General features: G+C 40.9%; 1 protein-coding gene across 3 annotated transcripts in view; it reads left to right on the forward strand.

Moving 5' to 3' along the window:
* Positions 1-18,355, forward strand: part of LOC124127803 — a 71,141-nt gene that overhangs the window by 19,569 nt on the left and 33,217 nt on the right. The window contains exons 9-25 of one of the 3 annotated variants that reach the window (XM_048385859.1): positions 67-188; positions 606-672; positions 1,516-1,634; positions 3,016-3,091; positions 3,618-3,739; positions 6,019-6,091; positions 6,630-6,751; positions 7,215-7,290; positions 9,783-9,910; positions 10,677-10,752; positions 11,045-11,163; positions 11,608-11,680; positions 14,338-14,462; positions 14,934-15,006; positions 15,195-15,340; positions 16,726-16,798; positions 18,064-18,191. In XM_048385859.1, the coding sequence (XP_048241816.1) occupies positions 67-188; positions 606-672; positions 1,516-1,634; positions 3,016-3,091; positions 3,618-3,739; positions 6,019-6,091; positions 6,630-6,751; positions 7,215-7,290; positions 9,783-9,910; positions 10,677-10,752; positions 11,045-11,163; positions 11,608-11,680; positions 14,338-14,462; positions 14,934-15,006; positions 15,195-15,340; positions 16,726-16,798; positions 18,064-18,191 (1,718 nt within the window). The remainder of the gene's footprint in view (positions 1-66; positions 189-605; positions 673-1,515; positions 1,635-3,015; positions 3,092-3,617; positions 3,740-6,018; positions 6,092-6,629; positions 6,752-7,214; positions 7,291-9,782; positions 9,911-10,676; positions 10,753-11,044; positions 11,164-11,607; positions 11,681-14,337; positions 14,463-14,933; positions 15,007-15,194; positions 15,341-16,725; positions 16,799-18,063; positions 18,192-18,355) is intronic. The other 2 variants (XM_048385861.1, XM_048385860.1) reach the window with 2 other exon arrangements.

An 18,355-nucleotide genomic window follows, 5' to 3' on the forward strand; every position in this document is an offset into this window, starting at 1 on the left:
GATGGTGCTCCTGTTTTTCATTCCTTGTATATTGTAGTATATTTATCCAAATATGTAATTCCTCAGCGCTCAACTGAATCTGGTATCCTGCCTGAAGGGTAAGACGGGTGCAGGATGTATAGGGGGCACCACCCACTCCCTGGCCACCACCGCCTTCGACACCACCATCCCTGCTATCGGCTCATGTGGTATGTCTCATTTGTAGTTGCAGGTTTTATGTGATTCCAGAATGGCCCTATTTGTAAACCATCGTTTCTCCTCAAAGTAATTGCCAATACTTGTGTCAAATGGTTCCAATGTAAGTGATGTTAAACCCACACTCACTCATTCAGTTGGTACCAGCAAAGGATTATAAGAAACCCGAAAGGAAATGTTTGTTGATGACTGCTCTGGTTCATTATATACTATGTACAACAATGTTTCAAAGTGAGTACACCCAAATTAAGTCCATCATTACATGTTGCAACTGTGTACAATTATACGAAGTTCACCACTGGATTCCATCAGCTGTGTACACCCAAACTAAATCCACCATTACGGTATTCAAACTATGAACACCCATACCAAGTCCACCATTACATGCCACAAACTGTTCCATTTTCCAGCTAAAACTGATACCTGTACATGCGAGGCCACGTATGCGAAGACTGACATCTCATCTGACCATTGCAGGTAGCGTATTAAGATATGGATGACGTTGTGTTGCGAGGTGTAATCTTTCCGTGACGCAAAGGATTTACTTCTATGGATTTACTTACATGATTTCTCTGTCAGGAAGGGGTATCATTTAGTATATTTTTTATTAACAGGAAACTTTATGAAAGCTTGAGTATAGGTCGTCCTGTTGATGTTGGTAAGAGATTAGAATAATGTAAATCATGTCTACTTTTGAGTTTCGCTTCTAAGGGATACCATGTTGAAAACAATTACACACCAGTCCTAATATAGAATGAGCAAAATTCAAAACTGGTTTTCATAATGGTTTAGCTACTTTTTGTTAAGTGAGTAGCACTGCATAACACCGACCACAGAAGTCTCACACATCTTTCAGTTGACGTTATCCACACTTTTGTCGTGTGTGCGTGAGTGAGTTCTTTTAATAGAATTTAAGTAATATCAAGGCAAGTCAGGTTGGTGTGTGTGGAACGGTCTCAGACGTTTTGTAATTTGAAAGTTATGGGGACAGACATTTTCGTCAGACTGGAAATGTGTTTGTTCTGTTGATATTTTATGCTCGGTCACAGCAATATATCTTGATACATATCTGAACAATACCAGATGCAGTTTCCCTAAATGATTTACTATAATTGCAAAGGAATAATGTCGAAGTGGATGTGGCATTCACATAAACCCGTGGACTTGCCTGCCTATTCTTCTCTTGTGTATATTTTCATAAAGGGGCCATGTTTGGGTGTTTCAAAATGATACTTCTTCTCAACATATATTACTAGACTACCTGAAGCTTACTGAAATTTTATGACAGTGTTGATGTTGTGCCTCTGGTAATTTTTCCAGTGCGATGAAGACCTTTGTGAACTGCCTGAAAGACAAAACAGCAGCTACTTGCAAAAGTGGCGACACAGTCATAAGCCTCGCAGCTGCTATTGAAACTCCCATCGGGACTGGGTGTACAGGTAAGATACAGTATTCTGACTGTACGATTGCTTCGAAAATCAAAGAAGCAACTGAGAAACCATATTCAGTGTCCTATCTGGATTTATGCACAGCAATTCAAAAGGTTGGTAACCTCTACACCAAGCAATTTTGATTTGATAGTGACTAGGAAAATTGACATTTGTGACGATAACAGTCTCCGTACACAAGTGGAAGCAAGAAAGACGACAAATCGGGAGGTTTTAAAAGTGTTGTCTACAAAAAATGTGTTGTTGCTGTATGACGAATGGTATTTCTAGAATACATGAAAACGGAAGTTGACAATGAAAGTACATCTGATTACTACGATAGACCCTTAACTTTTGAAAGTTACACTCATACTTCTATATCCCCATCAAACGCTAATTTTTTTTAGAAAGGTACCCTTTTTTAATATACCTACAATGAATTTGAATACTGGTTTTAAACATGTAGCTCCTAAGCATGCTCAGATCCTAAACATGTTTAGAAATTATGGAACAAGTAATGTGTGTATGGTTGTGTTTAGGATCTGAGCTCATTTTTACTGTAAAATTCAACCAATTAAGCACGAGCTCATTTCAAATCATCAGAGAAAAGATAAATGTTTCATAGTTCATCTTAAAATGCTAACTGAGAACACATGTCCTTTTAAATTACTCGCCCACACTCTCGCCCTTTTAAAAACAATAAGCTTGTATTACACAGAGTTAATACCAAAGCGCGTGCTTATGTACTGCTGGAACTGGTTTCGGTAAGAAATATCTAAAACTCTCAACATCCCTGGACTTATTCAAAGACATTGTGTGTAGAGATAATAGATATAACTGAGAGGAGTTTATGCACACCCGGTGACCCAAGCAACCCTGTTAGTAGGCTGACTTCACATGACATTGTTTTGCTGGTGTACCTTTCAACACAATTTCACAAATTACGCCATAGGTTATTATTACGTGATTATAAAGTTTGGGGTGCAGGGCCCCGTTCCACAAGGCGATGGTGGCGCATCGACAGTCTATGTAAATATAAATGTGACAGTTTAAGAGTTATACAAGGCAAGTAATAAATAAAATACTAAATACGTCCCCATGTTATACCAGTTTTATGAAACTCGAGGGAACGCGAATCAAATAACAGAACTATACACTCGTTTATAAAAAATTGTATAAAACGGGAGCTGGTTTAATGTTCTATGAACAGCCAGTTTTAAAACGTGAATCGTGTGCTTGAAAAATACTAAATTTGCTAATAATGTAGCTTGCCTTAAAAATGTTATTTGAGAGTTCTGATCCAATTGATCCAATCCCTCCGAGTGGCACTCGTCTGTTTAAATCTCATTGACCTTTGATCGAACTTTCCATGATATCGCAATGCGTGTTTCAGATTTTGCTACATCAGCTTGTTCCTGTGAGTTGGGGTATGCCAAGGCTGATGTGTCCTCACCGGCCGCCAGATGCACGTGAGTGTGCCCTGACAACGTCGACATTTCTTTCACGTACTTTACGAATGTACTTTCCATTTTGAGGTTAACGTTACCATCCTATTAATCGTATGATTTCATGAGCTATCGTGCGCTATTTTTTCAATATATATTAGTGGTATACATGGAGGGGCCTCCGGAGCTTGGATTGGTTTGAAAAAAACAACATGTTTTCAGAAAAACACTTCAGGTTGTAAATTGTACTCTGGATTGGCAGGATGTCCTGAAAGAATACTTTGTTTCAAATATATAGGAATAAGGAACACGGAACAACGCGTTTTATTGGGTTGACAAAAATATCCTGTCTCTAACAAGAATCATCAAACCCCGTCCAGACCCACTCCAGCCATTATGAAATGGTGATTCCCTTATAAAAAACTTTGCTTGAAAAATCTCCACTTGTTGCTAGACACAGAGAGCATTATCATGTAACTACAATCCATAACACTTGTCATGTCACTCGTGCGGATGACGTCAATTAACTCTTTCCATGTTACTGCCACAGGGCTCAACTGAATCTGGTATCCTGCCTGAAGGGGAAGACAGGTGCTGGGTGTAGTGCTGGCACAGCCAGCACCTTGGCCACCACCGCCGTCGACACCACCATCCCTGCTATCGGCTCATGTGGTATGTCTCATTTGTAGTTGCAGGTTTTATGTGATTCCAGAATGGCCCTATTTGTAAACCATCGTTTCTCCTCAAACTCAGGAACTGCCTGTGGTATGTCTCATTTGTATTTGCAGTTTTTAGCAATTGTCATTTCATGTAACTTCAATATATCCTTCTTCTCATATCCTGCTCATATCATGAAACTGGCCAAAAGGATATCCCACTCCGCTGACAACGTTGCAATGTGCAGGCAGTATGCCAGGTCTTGCTCCTCCATTCTACTATCGTCGCATATTAGAGAGAGGGGAGAGAGAGAGAGAGAGAGAAAGAGAGAGAGAGAAAGAGAGAGAGAGAGAGAGAGAGAGAGAGAGAGAGAGAGAGAGAGAGAGAGCATACGCACACACACAGACACAGAGGTAAACATACTATTCATGGGGGGATACAGCTTTTTTGAAAAAGAGGGTGCACAATTAAGATCTATTTATTGTCTTTGGTGGTAATTTATACAGAAATCAAGAAATAAAAAGGGGAGGTCTGTATCCGCCCATGCTATTATCAGTTCCAACACATACTATACTGTAACATATATTATAACAGAAACAACATCATGTATCAGTAAAACTGCCAAGACAACATTTGTCGTCGTTGATACATGGCTAAAACGGTATTTCAAGGTTTACAAATAATGCGTTTTAAGAGTTGCATGAACGTTTTGACTGACGAGGAGTTGTTAAAAGACTGAATCGTGTCATTCGACTTCATTGCTGTTAACGTTTCAAAGCGTAAGTCAGTGTACATATCACATTCTATGAGGAAATGTATTTCATTTTCTTCTTCAGGACAGAAAGGGCTCATGTATACCCTGTCGTTGGGGGGTACTGGGGGTCAATTGTACCTTACAGTGTAGTTTTTCTATAGTTAGTTCAGGCTGCCGCAACGAAGAAGAAAATATAACTTTCTGTTACCTTACATGGAGTCATATATCGACACACACGAAAATACCTTACACGGAGTCATACATCGACACACACGAAAATACTTAACATGGAGTCATACATCGACACACACAAAAATACCTTACATGGAGTCATACATCGACACACACGAAAATACCTTACACGGAGTCATACATCGACACACACGAAAATACCTTACACAGAGTCATACATCGACACACACGAAAATACCTTACATGGAGTCATACATCGACACACACGAAAATACCTTACATGGAGTCATACATCGACACACACGAAAATACCTTACATGGAGTCATACATCGACACACACGAAAATACCTTACATGGAGTCATACATCGACACACACGAAAATACCTTACACGGAGTCATACATCGACACACACGAAAATACTTAACATGGAATCATACATCGACACACACGAAAATACTTAACATGGAGTCATACATCGACACACACGAAAATACTTAACATGGAGTCATACATCGACACACACGAAAATGCCTTACATGGAGTCATACATCGACACACACGAAAATACCTTACATGGAGTCATACATTGACAGACACGAAAATACCTTACATGGAGTCATACATTGACACACACGAAAATACCTTACATGGAGTCATACATCGACAGACACGAAAATACCTTACATGGAGTCATACATCGACAGACACGGAGTCATACATGGGCAAAGGCCAGGGTTCCGCTGGGACCGTGGCGTTACTTTGTTCTGACATCCACACATCGTGTCAGAGAAAACTAGTACGTGAGTTAGTTGGGTCTTACGCCGTTCTCAGCAACATGCCAGCAACATCACGAGAAACCAGAAACGGGATTCACTGGGAATTGGGCTTCACACACTGTAACATGTCCGGGATCGAATCAAATCCGGCGTGAATAACGAATGATTTAACCACTGGGCTACTCCAGATAACCAAGCGTGGAATGACGAATCTCTATTTTTAACAAATGGTTATTTTCACCAGTCCTTAATGTAGGGTCAAAGATTCATTCGTTTCAGTTTGTTTTCCTCACACCACAATCATAGTGAGTATGATTTTACGCCGCTTTTAGCAATATTCCAGCAATATCACGGCGGGGGAAACCAGAAATGGGCTTCACACATTGTACCCATGTCAGGAATCGAACCCGGGTCTTCGGTGTCACGCCTTACACCACAAGGCCTATGTTGTATGTACATATTAACTACGATCACCTTCATATGTAAGCAGTGTTCCTAAGCACTCAGTATGTTTTACAGAGATAACTAGTGTCCGGACATGTTTATTTCCTGTCTTTTCTTCCCTCCAGCTCTGACGGACACCTGTACATGCGAGGCTAACTACGCCAAGGCTGACATTTCATCCGATGCTAATCACTGCACGTAAGTAGATCCGTATGGAAGACAGGTCACTTAATTACTGTCGCTTGAATGTTCTCAGTAGTTTGTTGTCCTAAAAGACTAATACCGTTAATATCGTAAATGATGAATACACTGAAGACTCGTGTCTAAGTTTTAAGCTCGGTCACAGCAGTATATCTTGATACATATCTGAACAATACCAGATGCAGTTCCCCTAAATGATGCCAGGATTTACTATAATTGTAAAGGAACAACGTCGAAGCGGATGTGACATTCACATAAACCCGTGGACTTAATATGCCTGCCTATACCTCTCTTTCGATATTTTCAAATGATTAATACACTGAAGACTCGTCTTAAAATTACGTAGGTTCAATTCACTAATTCTGTCATAGTTTTAATTTTCTAATGCTGATTCATTTTCTCCTCTGGACAACTAATCAGTTTTCTTGTTTATTCGGGATATTCAAAACGAGTGCAACCTAATTTTGTTGCCCTTATCTGACTTTACATCAGCATATATTACACATGGAATACATATATGACCTTTACTGTACAGAGCACTTGGGACATTTGTGTCGTGTCTGAAGACAAAGACTGATCCTGGCTGCATGGGCACGTCAGTGACGGCTCTCGGTCTTTCCACAGAGACAGCATACGGTAGCCTGACATCTCAGTGCGGTGAGTTAGACACACATATCTATATTACACCAACACTGCAAGAAAGATATTTGATTCCTTGACTTCATGTAAAACGATCCTAAGCGCCTGTTGCAAGGCATAGCTGCTGCTCAATGTTCTATAGAAATCTGAAATCCTGCCTTCAAGATGACTACTGATACGTCTAATAATATTAAGGGCACAGCCCATCATTTGATGATTTAAACTGAGGAAGTAACGGATTTCACTGTATATCATCTTGATTCAACCAATTGTTCTTAGTAGGTATTGTTGCAGTCAATTTGAAATGTACCAATAAAGAACTGCCAATTGGCAATAAGATGGCGACGACAACATCGGAAGCTATGTAATCTTACACTGTATGGGAGTGAGGAGATTAGCGACATCACAGTGCATCAGCTTCAACGGTTTGTGTTGGACACAATTTCAGTAATTCTTATATATTGTTTTGGTCAATTTACAGCTATTACCACCAAAACGTGTGGCTGTGAAGTTGCCTATGTCAAGATGCCATACTCTTCAGATGGCGAGAAGTGCACGTAAGATTCCATGAACTTTATCCTTAATCATATCACAAAACCAGCGCCCAAATCATATTCTTCAACAAATGATGCCATCGTGAACGCTAAAACATGTACTAGTATTTGTGCATTTTGTATTTTCGAATGCTTTCCTTTGATACTCGGAATCAAATCAGTGAAGCCGGGGTTATTAACTGATCAAACTAGAATGATAAAAACATTAGAGGCGTCTTCTTAGAGATTATGTTTCAAATGGCGTTAGTATTATGTACAGATTCAAATAAAAATGCAGCAAAGAGGGTTTGTGGTGATCCTGGCACAGTCAGGCTGGTTAGACTCATCATCGGGTCAGGGCCTTTGCCCTATCTACACGCAGCCCAGCCAGCCAGTGAATGGGACTTCTCCCAGGGAGCGCAGTCCAGTCGAACCCACATAGAACTTTTCAGAGAATGTGAAGACTCTAACAACACTGCAGCCTTCTGAATTACCCAGATTGTCAGATGGGCTGTATTCTTGGCAGCAAACCCGGGTACTCTCCCGATGTAACGCACCGAGAACAATGGAGAGTGGGACAATTCTTCTTATTATTCTTCTTCTTATTTTAAAGGTGTTCATTGCAAGTCAGTTTAACCATATAATTGTCTTCCTTAAGGATATTAAGTCGGGCCTCGAGCTGGAAAAGCTTTGAGTGACCTACGCGTCAGGCCAAGGTCACAGTTAATTTCGTGTGCAAAGTATTCGTAGCTGTTTGTTTTGCCTTTTATTAATTCAATATGATGTCTGTTGTGTGATATAATAATGAGCAGGATGAACAGGATTTGTTGAGTCAATTGTCCGGGTGGCAGTTTTCAGGAGTCAAATGTCCGGGTGGAAGTTTTCAGGAGTCAATTGTCCGGGTGGCAGTTTTCAGGGGCAATTGTTATGATGGCTGTTTTATTAGGGCATTTGTCCGGGTGGCAGTTTTCAGGGACAATTGTCTAGTTACAACACATATGGATAGCAGCAGTATCCATATAGCAGCAGTACTAACTCGTTCGTTTACATAAACACAATAAGAATTAATTTTACTCTAGGTAAATAATGTTGATACATCTCACACTCTCACAATCGCGACAACTATAGTAAATCACAAATTACTGGTTCAATCTGGTACACGGGCTGTGACAGATAGTATGTCACAAACCATGAGTATACCATGGGCAGTTAATACCATGAGTAAACCATGGACATTTAATACCATGAGTATACCACGGACACTAAATAACATGTGTATACTATGGACACTTAATACCATGAGTAAACCATGGACACCTAATACCATGAGTATACCGTGGACACTTAGTACCATGAGTATACCATGGACACTTAATACCATGAGAATACCATGAACACTTAATACCATGAATATATCACGGACACTTAATACCATGAGTATACCATGGTCACTTAAAACCATGAGTAAACCATGGACACTTAATACCATGAATATACCATGAACACTTAATACCATGAGTATATCACGGGCACATTATACCATAAGTATACTTTGGTCACTTAGTGCCATGAGTATTTCATGGACACTTAGTACCATGAGAATACCATGAACACTTAATACCATGAGTATACCATGATCACTTTATACCATGAGTATATCACGGACACTTAATACCATGAGTATACCATGGTCACTTTATACCATGAGTATATCACGGACACTTAATGCCATGAGTATACTATGAACACTTAATGCCATGAGTATACCATGGACACTTAATGCCATGAGTATACCATGGACAGTTCGTACCATGACATGAGTATACCATGGACAGTTCGTACCATGAGAATATCATGGACACTTTAATTTTCACCGCTATTTTGCCTTTTACGCCGAATGGAATCTGTTTCGGCGGATAATCGAGACTGGTTATTCCCTCCCCCTCTCCCTCCCTCCCAAATGACTCAGGAAATGTCATTAGCTGACTTTACATCTAAACTATTTTAATTGTTTTGGTCAATGACGTTTTGATAAAGTAGCATGTGCCCTGCTCCATCAGTGAACAACTGGGAACAAATATACCCCGCTATCATGGCAACGACCATTGTCCTGTATTTGAAATCCATGCTGGATACAGCGAAACAACGCCGCGTTATGTATTTTAGGTATTGATTTAAGATTTACGTGATGCGTGAAACATAATCATGTTTTCGTCTGGCTATATGGCGACAAATAACGCTTCCTATCTCAACCTCCGCTTTTCACAAATTGTGGTATCAGCTGATCCCTCGAGAAATACGGATTGATGTACCGACTCGGTTACACGGAAACAGAGAGGATAAATTCAACCGTATACCCCAGCGGTCTATGACAGGTTGTGCCAGCGTACCATCAAGCGGTTTACTTTTGATACATCATTCGTGCGTTGGGCTACCCTCAGTGCTGTGTGTTCATGTTGTAAGGCCACAAGATATTCACTGGTAAGCAGCGAAAGTCTCACTTCATTCTCTTACAGAGCTGAGATGACTCTCGTGTCGTGTCTCAAAGGTAAAGAGCCCGCAGATATGAGTTGTGATGGTGCATCCACTTCTATTGCCCTGGCAACTGCAGCAGGGGGACGATTTGGCACAATTACGTCTTGTTGTAAGTTACTTTATTTGTAGATTAACAGTATGTTATATTGTTTCAGTGATGTATTTTCTTCCCTGTTCGTCCCATTGTCTTCTCCTCAATGGTGTAGTGGACACAGCGTCCGCCCTGTGAGCGGAAGTCGGTGGTTTGATCCCCTGGCCGCATCAGACCACAATACGTTAAAAGATAGTTGGTGTTACCTGCCCATGAGATATCCATGTTATGCTATGTGATGGTATCTCATTTGGACAGCACAATAAAACTGTACATGCATGTGGCTATATGAATAAAAAATCTTGAACGCGACGTTAAACCCCATTTAACTTCAACTCAAGTACCAATTTCCCAAGCAATACAAGTAAAGCATTATATAAGCAGGGGAAACTTATTTATATGTAACCAATATATTATCAGAATAAGTGGAAGCTAACAGAGTACTTCATGTTGATTGTTGTCTTACAATTATTGAGCTTTGCGACCTCGACAAGGCCTGGGTTTGATTCCCGACATGAGTACAATGTGTGAAGCCCATTTCCGGTGTCCCCTACAATAATATTGCTGTCATATTGCTAAATGCGGCGCTGAAGTCATACTCACTCACTCACTCACTGATTCACTCATACTATTATGTACATATTTGCTTTGTGGAGCGGTCGAAATTGAATTGTAAGATAACTAATGTCTTAATGATTTTGTTCTGATTGTATGTATAAGGCATAATAACGACGTCAGTTTTTGTCACAGGTGTACATAATCAATGTATTCATTATCTTTTAAGCTCCAACTGACACATGCACGGCTTGCGAGCTGGGGTATGCTAAGGCTACCATCAACGATCCTACAAACAAGTGCTCGTAAGTACTCAACTGGATTAATCTGAGCACGAGTGTGTGTCGGGGTGTCCCGTAGTCTAGTGAGCAGGGGTTCGAATCTCATGTTCGTCCGAATAATGGTCCCTTGTTTGACAGCCAAGTACCACGTGTAAAGGTTGTCTCGAAGACCTGCATCACTTTGGCGTTTTATGCCATGTGAAGTGGCCGTGCCGTACAATAACCTAAAATTCAAAGCGGCGTTGAACCCTCCTCACACTGTCGTGACAGAAGTTGCGCTATGCTTTCCATGCTTATGTAACACATTGTTTTCCAGGGCTTTGGCAGCATATATAGGATGTCTGCGAACAAAAACAGCGGCTGGCTGTGTGAGCACCGACACTGTGCCCACCTTAGCGACAACAGCTGAAACGGATTTCAAGGCCACCAGCTGCAGTAAATATTCTACTCATTTTTAATAAGCCTGAACCCTCATTTATATATTTATTTATTTATTTAATCACATACAAACATTTATTTATCGGTACAAAGATCTGAGTGACAGTGTTTATGAACACGGTAAGTAAAGTTAATGCATATGTGTGCGCAGCTTAAAGCTGAAGCTGGGGCGGTAGCCTAGTTGTTAAAGCGTTCGCTCGTCAGGCCGAACGCCCTGGTTCGATTCCGCACATGGGTACAATATGGGTAATAATTTCTGGTTTCCCCCGCCGTGATATTGCTGTAATATTGCTAATTGCGGCGTACAACCAACTAACCCACTAACTTTAAGATGGATGTAGAAATGGTCTATTGGTCAGTTTCAAGATGCGCATGACTTTTGTAGAGATTTAGTTGAAAGTAAGCTGATGATAGAAATTGGTTTGTTGCCTTTATTCTCAGCTGTAACACCCAGGTGTCAGTGTGAGATTGACTATGCCAAAGCAACCAGAACGTCGGACGCCGATAAATGCACGTGAGTAAATTTCTAGTGTCGCGACTTGTTCATGTTAAATGTTGGACAGAGAGGGAGGGAAATATCTTTCTATGTGTCAGAACATGTCCATGTTGGATGTAGAGCAGAAGGGCGGGGAGTATATTGTAATGTGTCAGAACATGTCCATAGTGGATGTAGAGCAGAAGGGCGGGGAGTATATTGTAATGTGTCAGAACATGTCCATGTTGGATGTAGAGCAGAAGGGCGGGGAGTCTATTGTAATGTGTCAGAACATGGCCATGTTGGATGTGAAGAGAAGGGTGGGGAGTATATTGTAATGTGTCTGAACATGGCCATGTTGGATGTGAAGAGAAGGGTGGGGAGTATATTGTAATGTGTCTGAACATGTCCACGTTGAATGTTGGGCAGAGAGGGTGGGGAGTATATTGTCATGTGTCTGAACATATCCACGTTGAATGTTGGGCAGAGAGGGTGATGAACATCTTTCTATGTGTCAGGACATGTCCACATTGAATGTTGGGCAGAGAGGGTGGGGAGTATATGGCCATGTGTCAGGACACGTCCATGTTGAATGTTGGGCAGAGAGGGTGATGAGTATCTTTCTATGTGTCAGGACATGTCCACGTTGAATGTTGGGCAGAGAGGGTGATGAGTATCTTTCTATGTGTCAGGACATGTCCACGTTGATTGTTGGGCAGAGAGGGTGGGGAGTATATTGCCATGTGTCAGGACATGTCAACGTTGAATGTTGGGCAGAGAGGGTGATGAGTATCTTTCTATGTGTCAGCACATGTCCACGTTGAATGTATGGCAGAGAGAGTGGGGAGTATATTGTCATGTGTCAGCACATGTCAACGTTGAATGTTAGGCAGAGAGGGTGATGAGTATCTTTCTATGTGTCAGGACATGTCCAGGTTGAATGTTGAGCAGAGAGGGTCGGGAGTATCTTTCTATCTGTCAGGACATGTCCAGGTTGAATGTTGAGCAGAGAGTGTGGGGAGTATCTTTCTATGTGTCAGGACATGTCCATGTTGAATGTTGAGCAGAGAGGGTGATGAGTATCTTTCTATGTGTCAGGACATGCCCATGTTGAATGTTGAGCAGAGAGTGTGGGGAGTATCTTTCTATGTGTCAGGACATGTCCAGGTTGAATGTTGAGCAGAGAGGGTGATGAGTATCTTTCTATGTGTCAGGACATGTCCATGTTGACTGTCGGGCAGGGAGAGTGGGGAGTATATTTCTATGTGTCAGGACATGTCCATGTTGATTGTTGGGCAGAGAGAGTGGAGAGTATACTGCCATGTATCAGGACATGTCCACGTTGAATGTTGAGCAGAGAGTGTGGGGAGTATATTTCTATGTGTCAGGACATGTCCATGTTGACTGTTGGGCAGAGAGAGTGGAGAGTATACTGCCATGTATCAGGACATGTCCACGTTGAATGTTGAGCAGAGAGTGTGGGGAGTATATTTCTATGTGTCAGGACATGTCCACGTTGAATGTTGAGCAGAGAGTGTGGGGAGTATATTTCTATGTGTCAGGACATGTCCACGTTGAATGTTGAGCAGAGAGTGTGGGGAGTATATTTCTATGTGTCAGAACATGTCCACGTTAAATGTTGAGCAGAGAGGGTCGGGAGTATATTGCCAGGTTTCTGAACACGTCCAGGTTGAATGTTGAGCAGAGTGGGTGGGGAGTATATTGCCATGTCATGACATGTCCATGTTGAATGTTGAGCAGTGAGGGTGGGGAGTATATTGTCATGTGTCAGGACATGCCCATGTTTAATGTTGAGCAGTGAGGGTGGGGAGTATATTGCCATGTGTCAAGACATGTCCACGTTGAATGTTAGGCAGAGAGGGTGGGGAGTATATTGCCATGTGTCAGGACATGTCCACATTGAATGTTGGGCAGAGAGGGTGGGGAGTATATTGTAATGTGTCAGGACATGTCCATGTTGAATGTTGAGCAGAGAGGGTGGGGAGTATATTGTCATGTCAGGACATGTCCATGTTGAATGTTGAGCAGAGAGGGTGGGGAGTATATTGCCATGTCAGGACATGTCCATGTTGAATGTTTGGCAGAGAGGGTGATGAGTATATTGTAATGTGTCTGAACATGTCAATGTTGAATGCTGAGCAGAGAGGGTGGGGAGTATATTGCCATGTCAGGACATGTCCATGTTGAATGTTGAGCAGAGAGGGTGGGGAGTATATTGCCATGTCAGGACATGTCCATGTTGAATGTTTGGCAGAGAGGGTGATGAGTATATTGTAATGTGTCTGAACATGTCCATGTTGAATGCTGAGCAGAGAGGGTGGGGAGTATATTGCCATGTCAGGACATGTCCATGTTGAATGTTGAGCAGAGATGGTGGGGAGTACTCTTCTATGTGTCGGGACAGGTCTATGTTGAATGTTGAGCAGAGAGGGTCGGGGAGTATCTTTCTGCTCAAGTGGCAGCGTTGTTGTGTCTTTTCATTATAATTCTCTTCTACACTTACAGTGCCCTAGTGGCAGCGCTGTTGTGTCTATTCATTTTAATTCTCTTCTACACTACCGTGCCCTAGTGGCAGCGTTGTTGTGTCTTTTCATTATAATTCTCTTCTACACTTACAGTGCTCTAGTGGCAGCGCTGTTGTGCCTATTCATTTTAATTCTCTTCTACACTTACAGTGCTCTAGTGGCAGCGTTGTTGTGTCTGAAGGGGAAGACGACTACTGGCTGTAATGTGGCAACAGTGGACGGGCTGGACGTCCAGTGGAAGAAGGATATGGATACAATCGGTACAACAAACTGCGGTAAGCTTATATTAAAGTGTTCTATGTACTTAGGGATATATAAACCATGTTTGCATGCATGTGTCATGTGCCACTTAGGACATGATCATTCCATGGTGCACATATGTCAGTATTTCTCAGATGCCCATAAAAAATATGGAAAAAATTTAAGGTTCGTACACGTAAATATTTATCGTGTTTCCCCGATGACATCTATGTAATAAATTTAATGCGATACTCAAGACATATATAAACATTCTTGATATACTCACAGTGATAATAACAAAAGTTCAAGTGCAAATATGAAAAGACGATATTCTGACTCACAGGAGTGAAGCATTACAAATATGTGCTTATTTATCTTGAATGTAAATACGTTTAATGATGTCAACAGATTGGATAAAGGAATTCAATGAGCTCTGACGATGTTGTCTTCAGAGACAAGCACCTTGTTGCATATAAACTTTGAATTGAAAAAGTTGTGCCTTTCAGCTCAATCTGATACATGCGTCTGTGAGGTAGCCTACGCAAAGTCTGATTTGTCCGATCTGCAAAAGAAGTGCGAGTGAGTAGAATTAATTATTGAGTTCAATTATTACATTATGACAGTTGTGTACTATGTTTTTTAATTCACTATTTTGATAACTAACGGATAAGCACAAATACTGTTCATAAATAAAATATAAATATTATTAAGATTTTTCTTTCATTGTACATATACAAGTTGATACATGACATGTTTCTATTTGTCAGTGCGTGGCTAGTAGAGTTAGGCTGTCTAAGAACAACAACTGCTGTAGGTTGTGACGGATCCTCAACAAAAGCGGAGATCGACACAGCAATCAAAACAAAAATGAACGCTGCAACACCGGCTGGCGGTGCAACTAGCGACAAATGTAGTAAGTCCCGGGTGATGTGAGAACGATGCATCTGTCAAAATACGTGTTACTGCTGCTATTTTCTGTGTCCTCTTATAAGAAGGCATCACACTGACACAAACCATTGAAACCCAAGAATCAAGTCGGCGTCAGCCCAGTCGCCTAAAGCGCCGCAAGTTGTCCAAGGTTGCGCCCTGGAGCTGTATCATAACATGATAATGAGACGATTCGTCCTGATTATGACCATTGGTTTGTCAGCTCCATGCCCGTGGGTTTCACCAAATGTTTCAGACCTGAATCACATCGAGCTTTTCTCCAACCTTTAGATTACACATTGTGAAGTACACGAAGTACTGTTTCAAGGATTGCAGAACTCAACTCACTCGTTCATCAACTCTTTTTAGAAATGTCTTCTTGTTCAGCGTCCATGATTTCACCAGCAAGAAAATATGTTGTTGAAAATGATCTGACCTGAGTGCAAGAGGGTTGTTTGTTTCTGTAGGTAAACAAATCATTTGAGTCGTAATAAATGCATTCACGAATATATATACAGAAATTTTGTCACTGTCGCATATCTTTAAAAAGCCTGTTTCCGTGTTGAGGCATCCAATTTAGACTTGGTCAGTAAATAAAACGCACGTCGGATCGTAAAAAGCCTCTTTCATAGGTCCATCCAGCCTTCTAGAAACTGTCCAATCCCAAAACTTCTCGAACGACCCCGAAAACTGTCATGTTCATGTATACAAGAGCGACAAATCATTATGTCTTCATACAAAGATTCACTGGTCCATTCCGATAGCTACATAATAGCCTGAACAGGGTGTCCGAATTGGAAGAGGCGGTCAGGCTGGGTGACTTGGTTGATGGCGTGGCCCCGACGGCGTGGATCGTTGCTCATATCGACAACTGGCTTGTCTGGTCCATTTATTTACATGTACAGGCCGCCGTTAAATAGCTGGATATTGCTGAGTGCGGTGTTAAACAACAAACAAACCACTCGCTGCACCCGACAACACACGACATTTTAACAGCACTTTAATAATTTGCTGCCCTTGACAGTTACTGCAGATGTACTTACAAGAGGTTTTACAGCCACTAATATTACATTATTACAGAAAACTGCTATAAGGCAACAAACTACACTCATGTTAAAATGGACTTTAAATTGCAGACCCAAGACAATTACAATTGCGATTATTATCATCATTTTCAATGTGGTTTATATGTCTCGGGAGGTTTCTCAGGGTATTGTAAGGATTGTATCTAGTCAGTTTCTTCATGATCTATTCAACGTTAAGCAAACTGCTTGACGTGTTAATACTGGTGTTAAGTGCTCAGCACGTTTCGTGAACAGCATGAACTATAATTACGCCATCTTCATGTATTTTAACTTGATTACATTTCAGCTACCAATCCAGTTTGCCTATGTGAAATCGCTTACGCTGTTGCCCTCAAAGATACCGATGCAAACAAATGCACGTAAGTTACATTACTGTCCCTTAACACATGATGCTGTATACATGGTTATGCAGCTCATCTTGTCAGTCAATATAGAATAGGTCATTGGTCAAAGAACAGGACTAGGATTGCACAGTAATCCTTTCTGGTAAATAAAGGTGATGTGATATAAACGGTATACAAACGGCAGAGGAGTTGAACATGAACTCTTTTTACTATGGACAGTATACAACAACACTCTGTGTTACGTTTGTGTGAGATACAAACAACATAAATGAGCAGAACGCACACTCACATGTCACAAATACGCTGTACATTATGTGCATGATATGATGGGTAAAGGAGACATCCAATAAACCCTTCAGTATGAAAAGGACATGCTGCTTCCAAAGGAATGTCAAAAACCTTCTACATTGTGTGAACAAATCACAGCTAAAAAGCTATGATCACATATATTTCCTTCTCTATGATTACATATATTCCCTTCTCTGTGTAAATAAAGAAAAGCGACAAAACACGACTATATCATGAGCATGTGTTTGTGAATCACTATCAAATAGTGATGAAACCCAGCGTTCGTGAAAGGTGAGCGTGTCCTACCCCACCAGTGGCATTTTTCATAACACATGCAAAGGAATGTCAAACATTCTCTACATTATGTGAAGGAAGTACAAGAGCGGATGATTATGAAAGGATTTTATCCCCTTTATTCATGTCCTGAACGAGACACAGACAGATATGGTAGCCTAGGAAAAATCTAGGAATGGTGTGCTTGTGCAAGTTACCTTTGCCATTTTATTGTTACTGATGCAGGTAACAGCTGAAGTATATAATATTGCATAAGAAAAGAAGGCGCCCCACGTACTAACAGCATGCTACTGGTACAGATTACTGACTTCCAAGCTTAACTGGTTCGGTAACTTAGATTATGGTACTGAGTTTTAAAATACATGCTAATAATTATACTGGCTGTGGCATGTATAAGCTATACTATTAATAAAATAGATCTTGATATTATTCCTGAATTATGATTGTAATATTACACTTTTATGACACAAACAATAGACTATCAAACAATCCCCATACCTCCTTATCCGTTAAGGCAACGATGATTTATTAAGTACATTCTTGACGCTGGATGCAAGTAAGGATCATCTTGACAAATCTGAAATTAATCTGACTTGATGATAGTACGAAACTGGTCACGTGTCGAAACGATGTCGAGCTGAACTGAAAAAGCAAGTGACCAGATAAAAATTATGTCATAACTTTACTATAATTTACAGCGCTTTGAAAACCTACGTGTCATGTTTGGCTGGCGAGACAGTCAGTGGTTGTGACGGCGCTACAAAGCCATGGACCTTGGCCGCAGTTGCTAAGGCTTCCCTTGACGATATCGGTACCACTAACTGTCGTAAGTAAAGATTTTCAGCAACAAACAATCATTAACTGTTTATGTCAATTGTCTTAGAGCAGGACATGCTCATCAGTATGGCACATAACTGCTTTTTTACCCATTATTTCTTGATTCTGTTTCGAAAAAGACACTGATCACCACCTATGTCTCAGAAACAAACA

Source organism: Haliotis rufescens, unplaced genomic scaffold (genome assembly GCF_023055435.1).
Source record: "Haliotis rufescens isolate VD_foot unplaced genomic scaffold, xgHalRufe1.0.p SCAF_6, whole genome shotgun sequence".
Taxonomy (NCBI): Eukaryota; Metazoa; Mollusca; class Gastropoda; order Lepetellida; family Haliotidae; genus Haliotis; species Haliotis rufescens.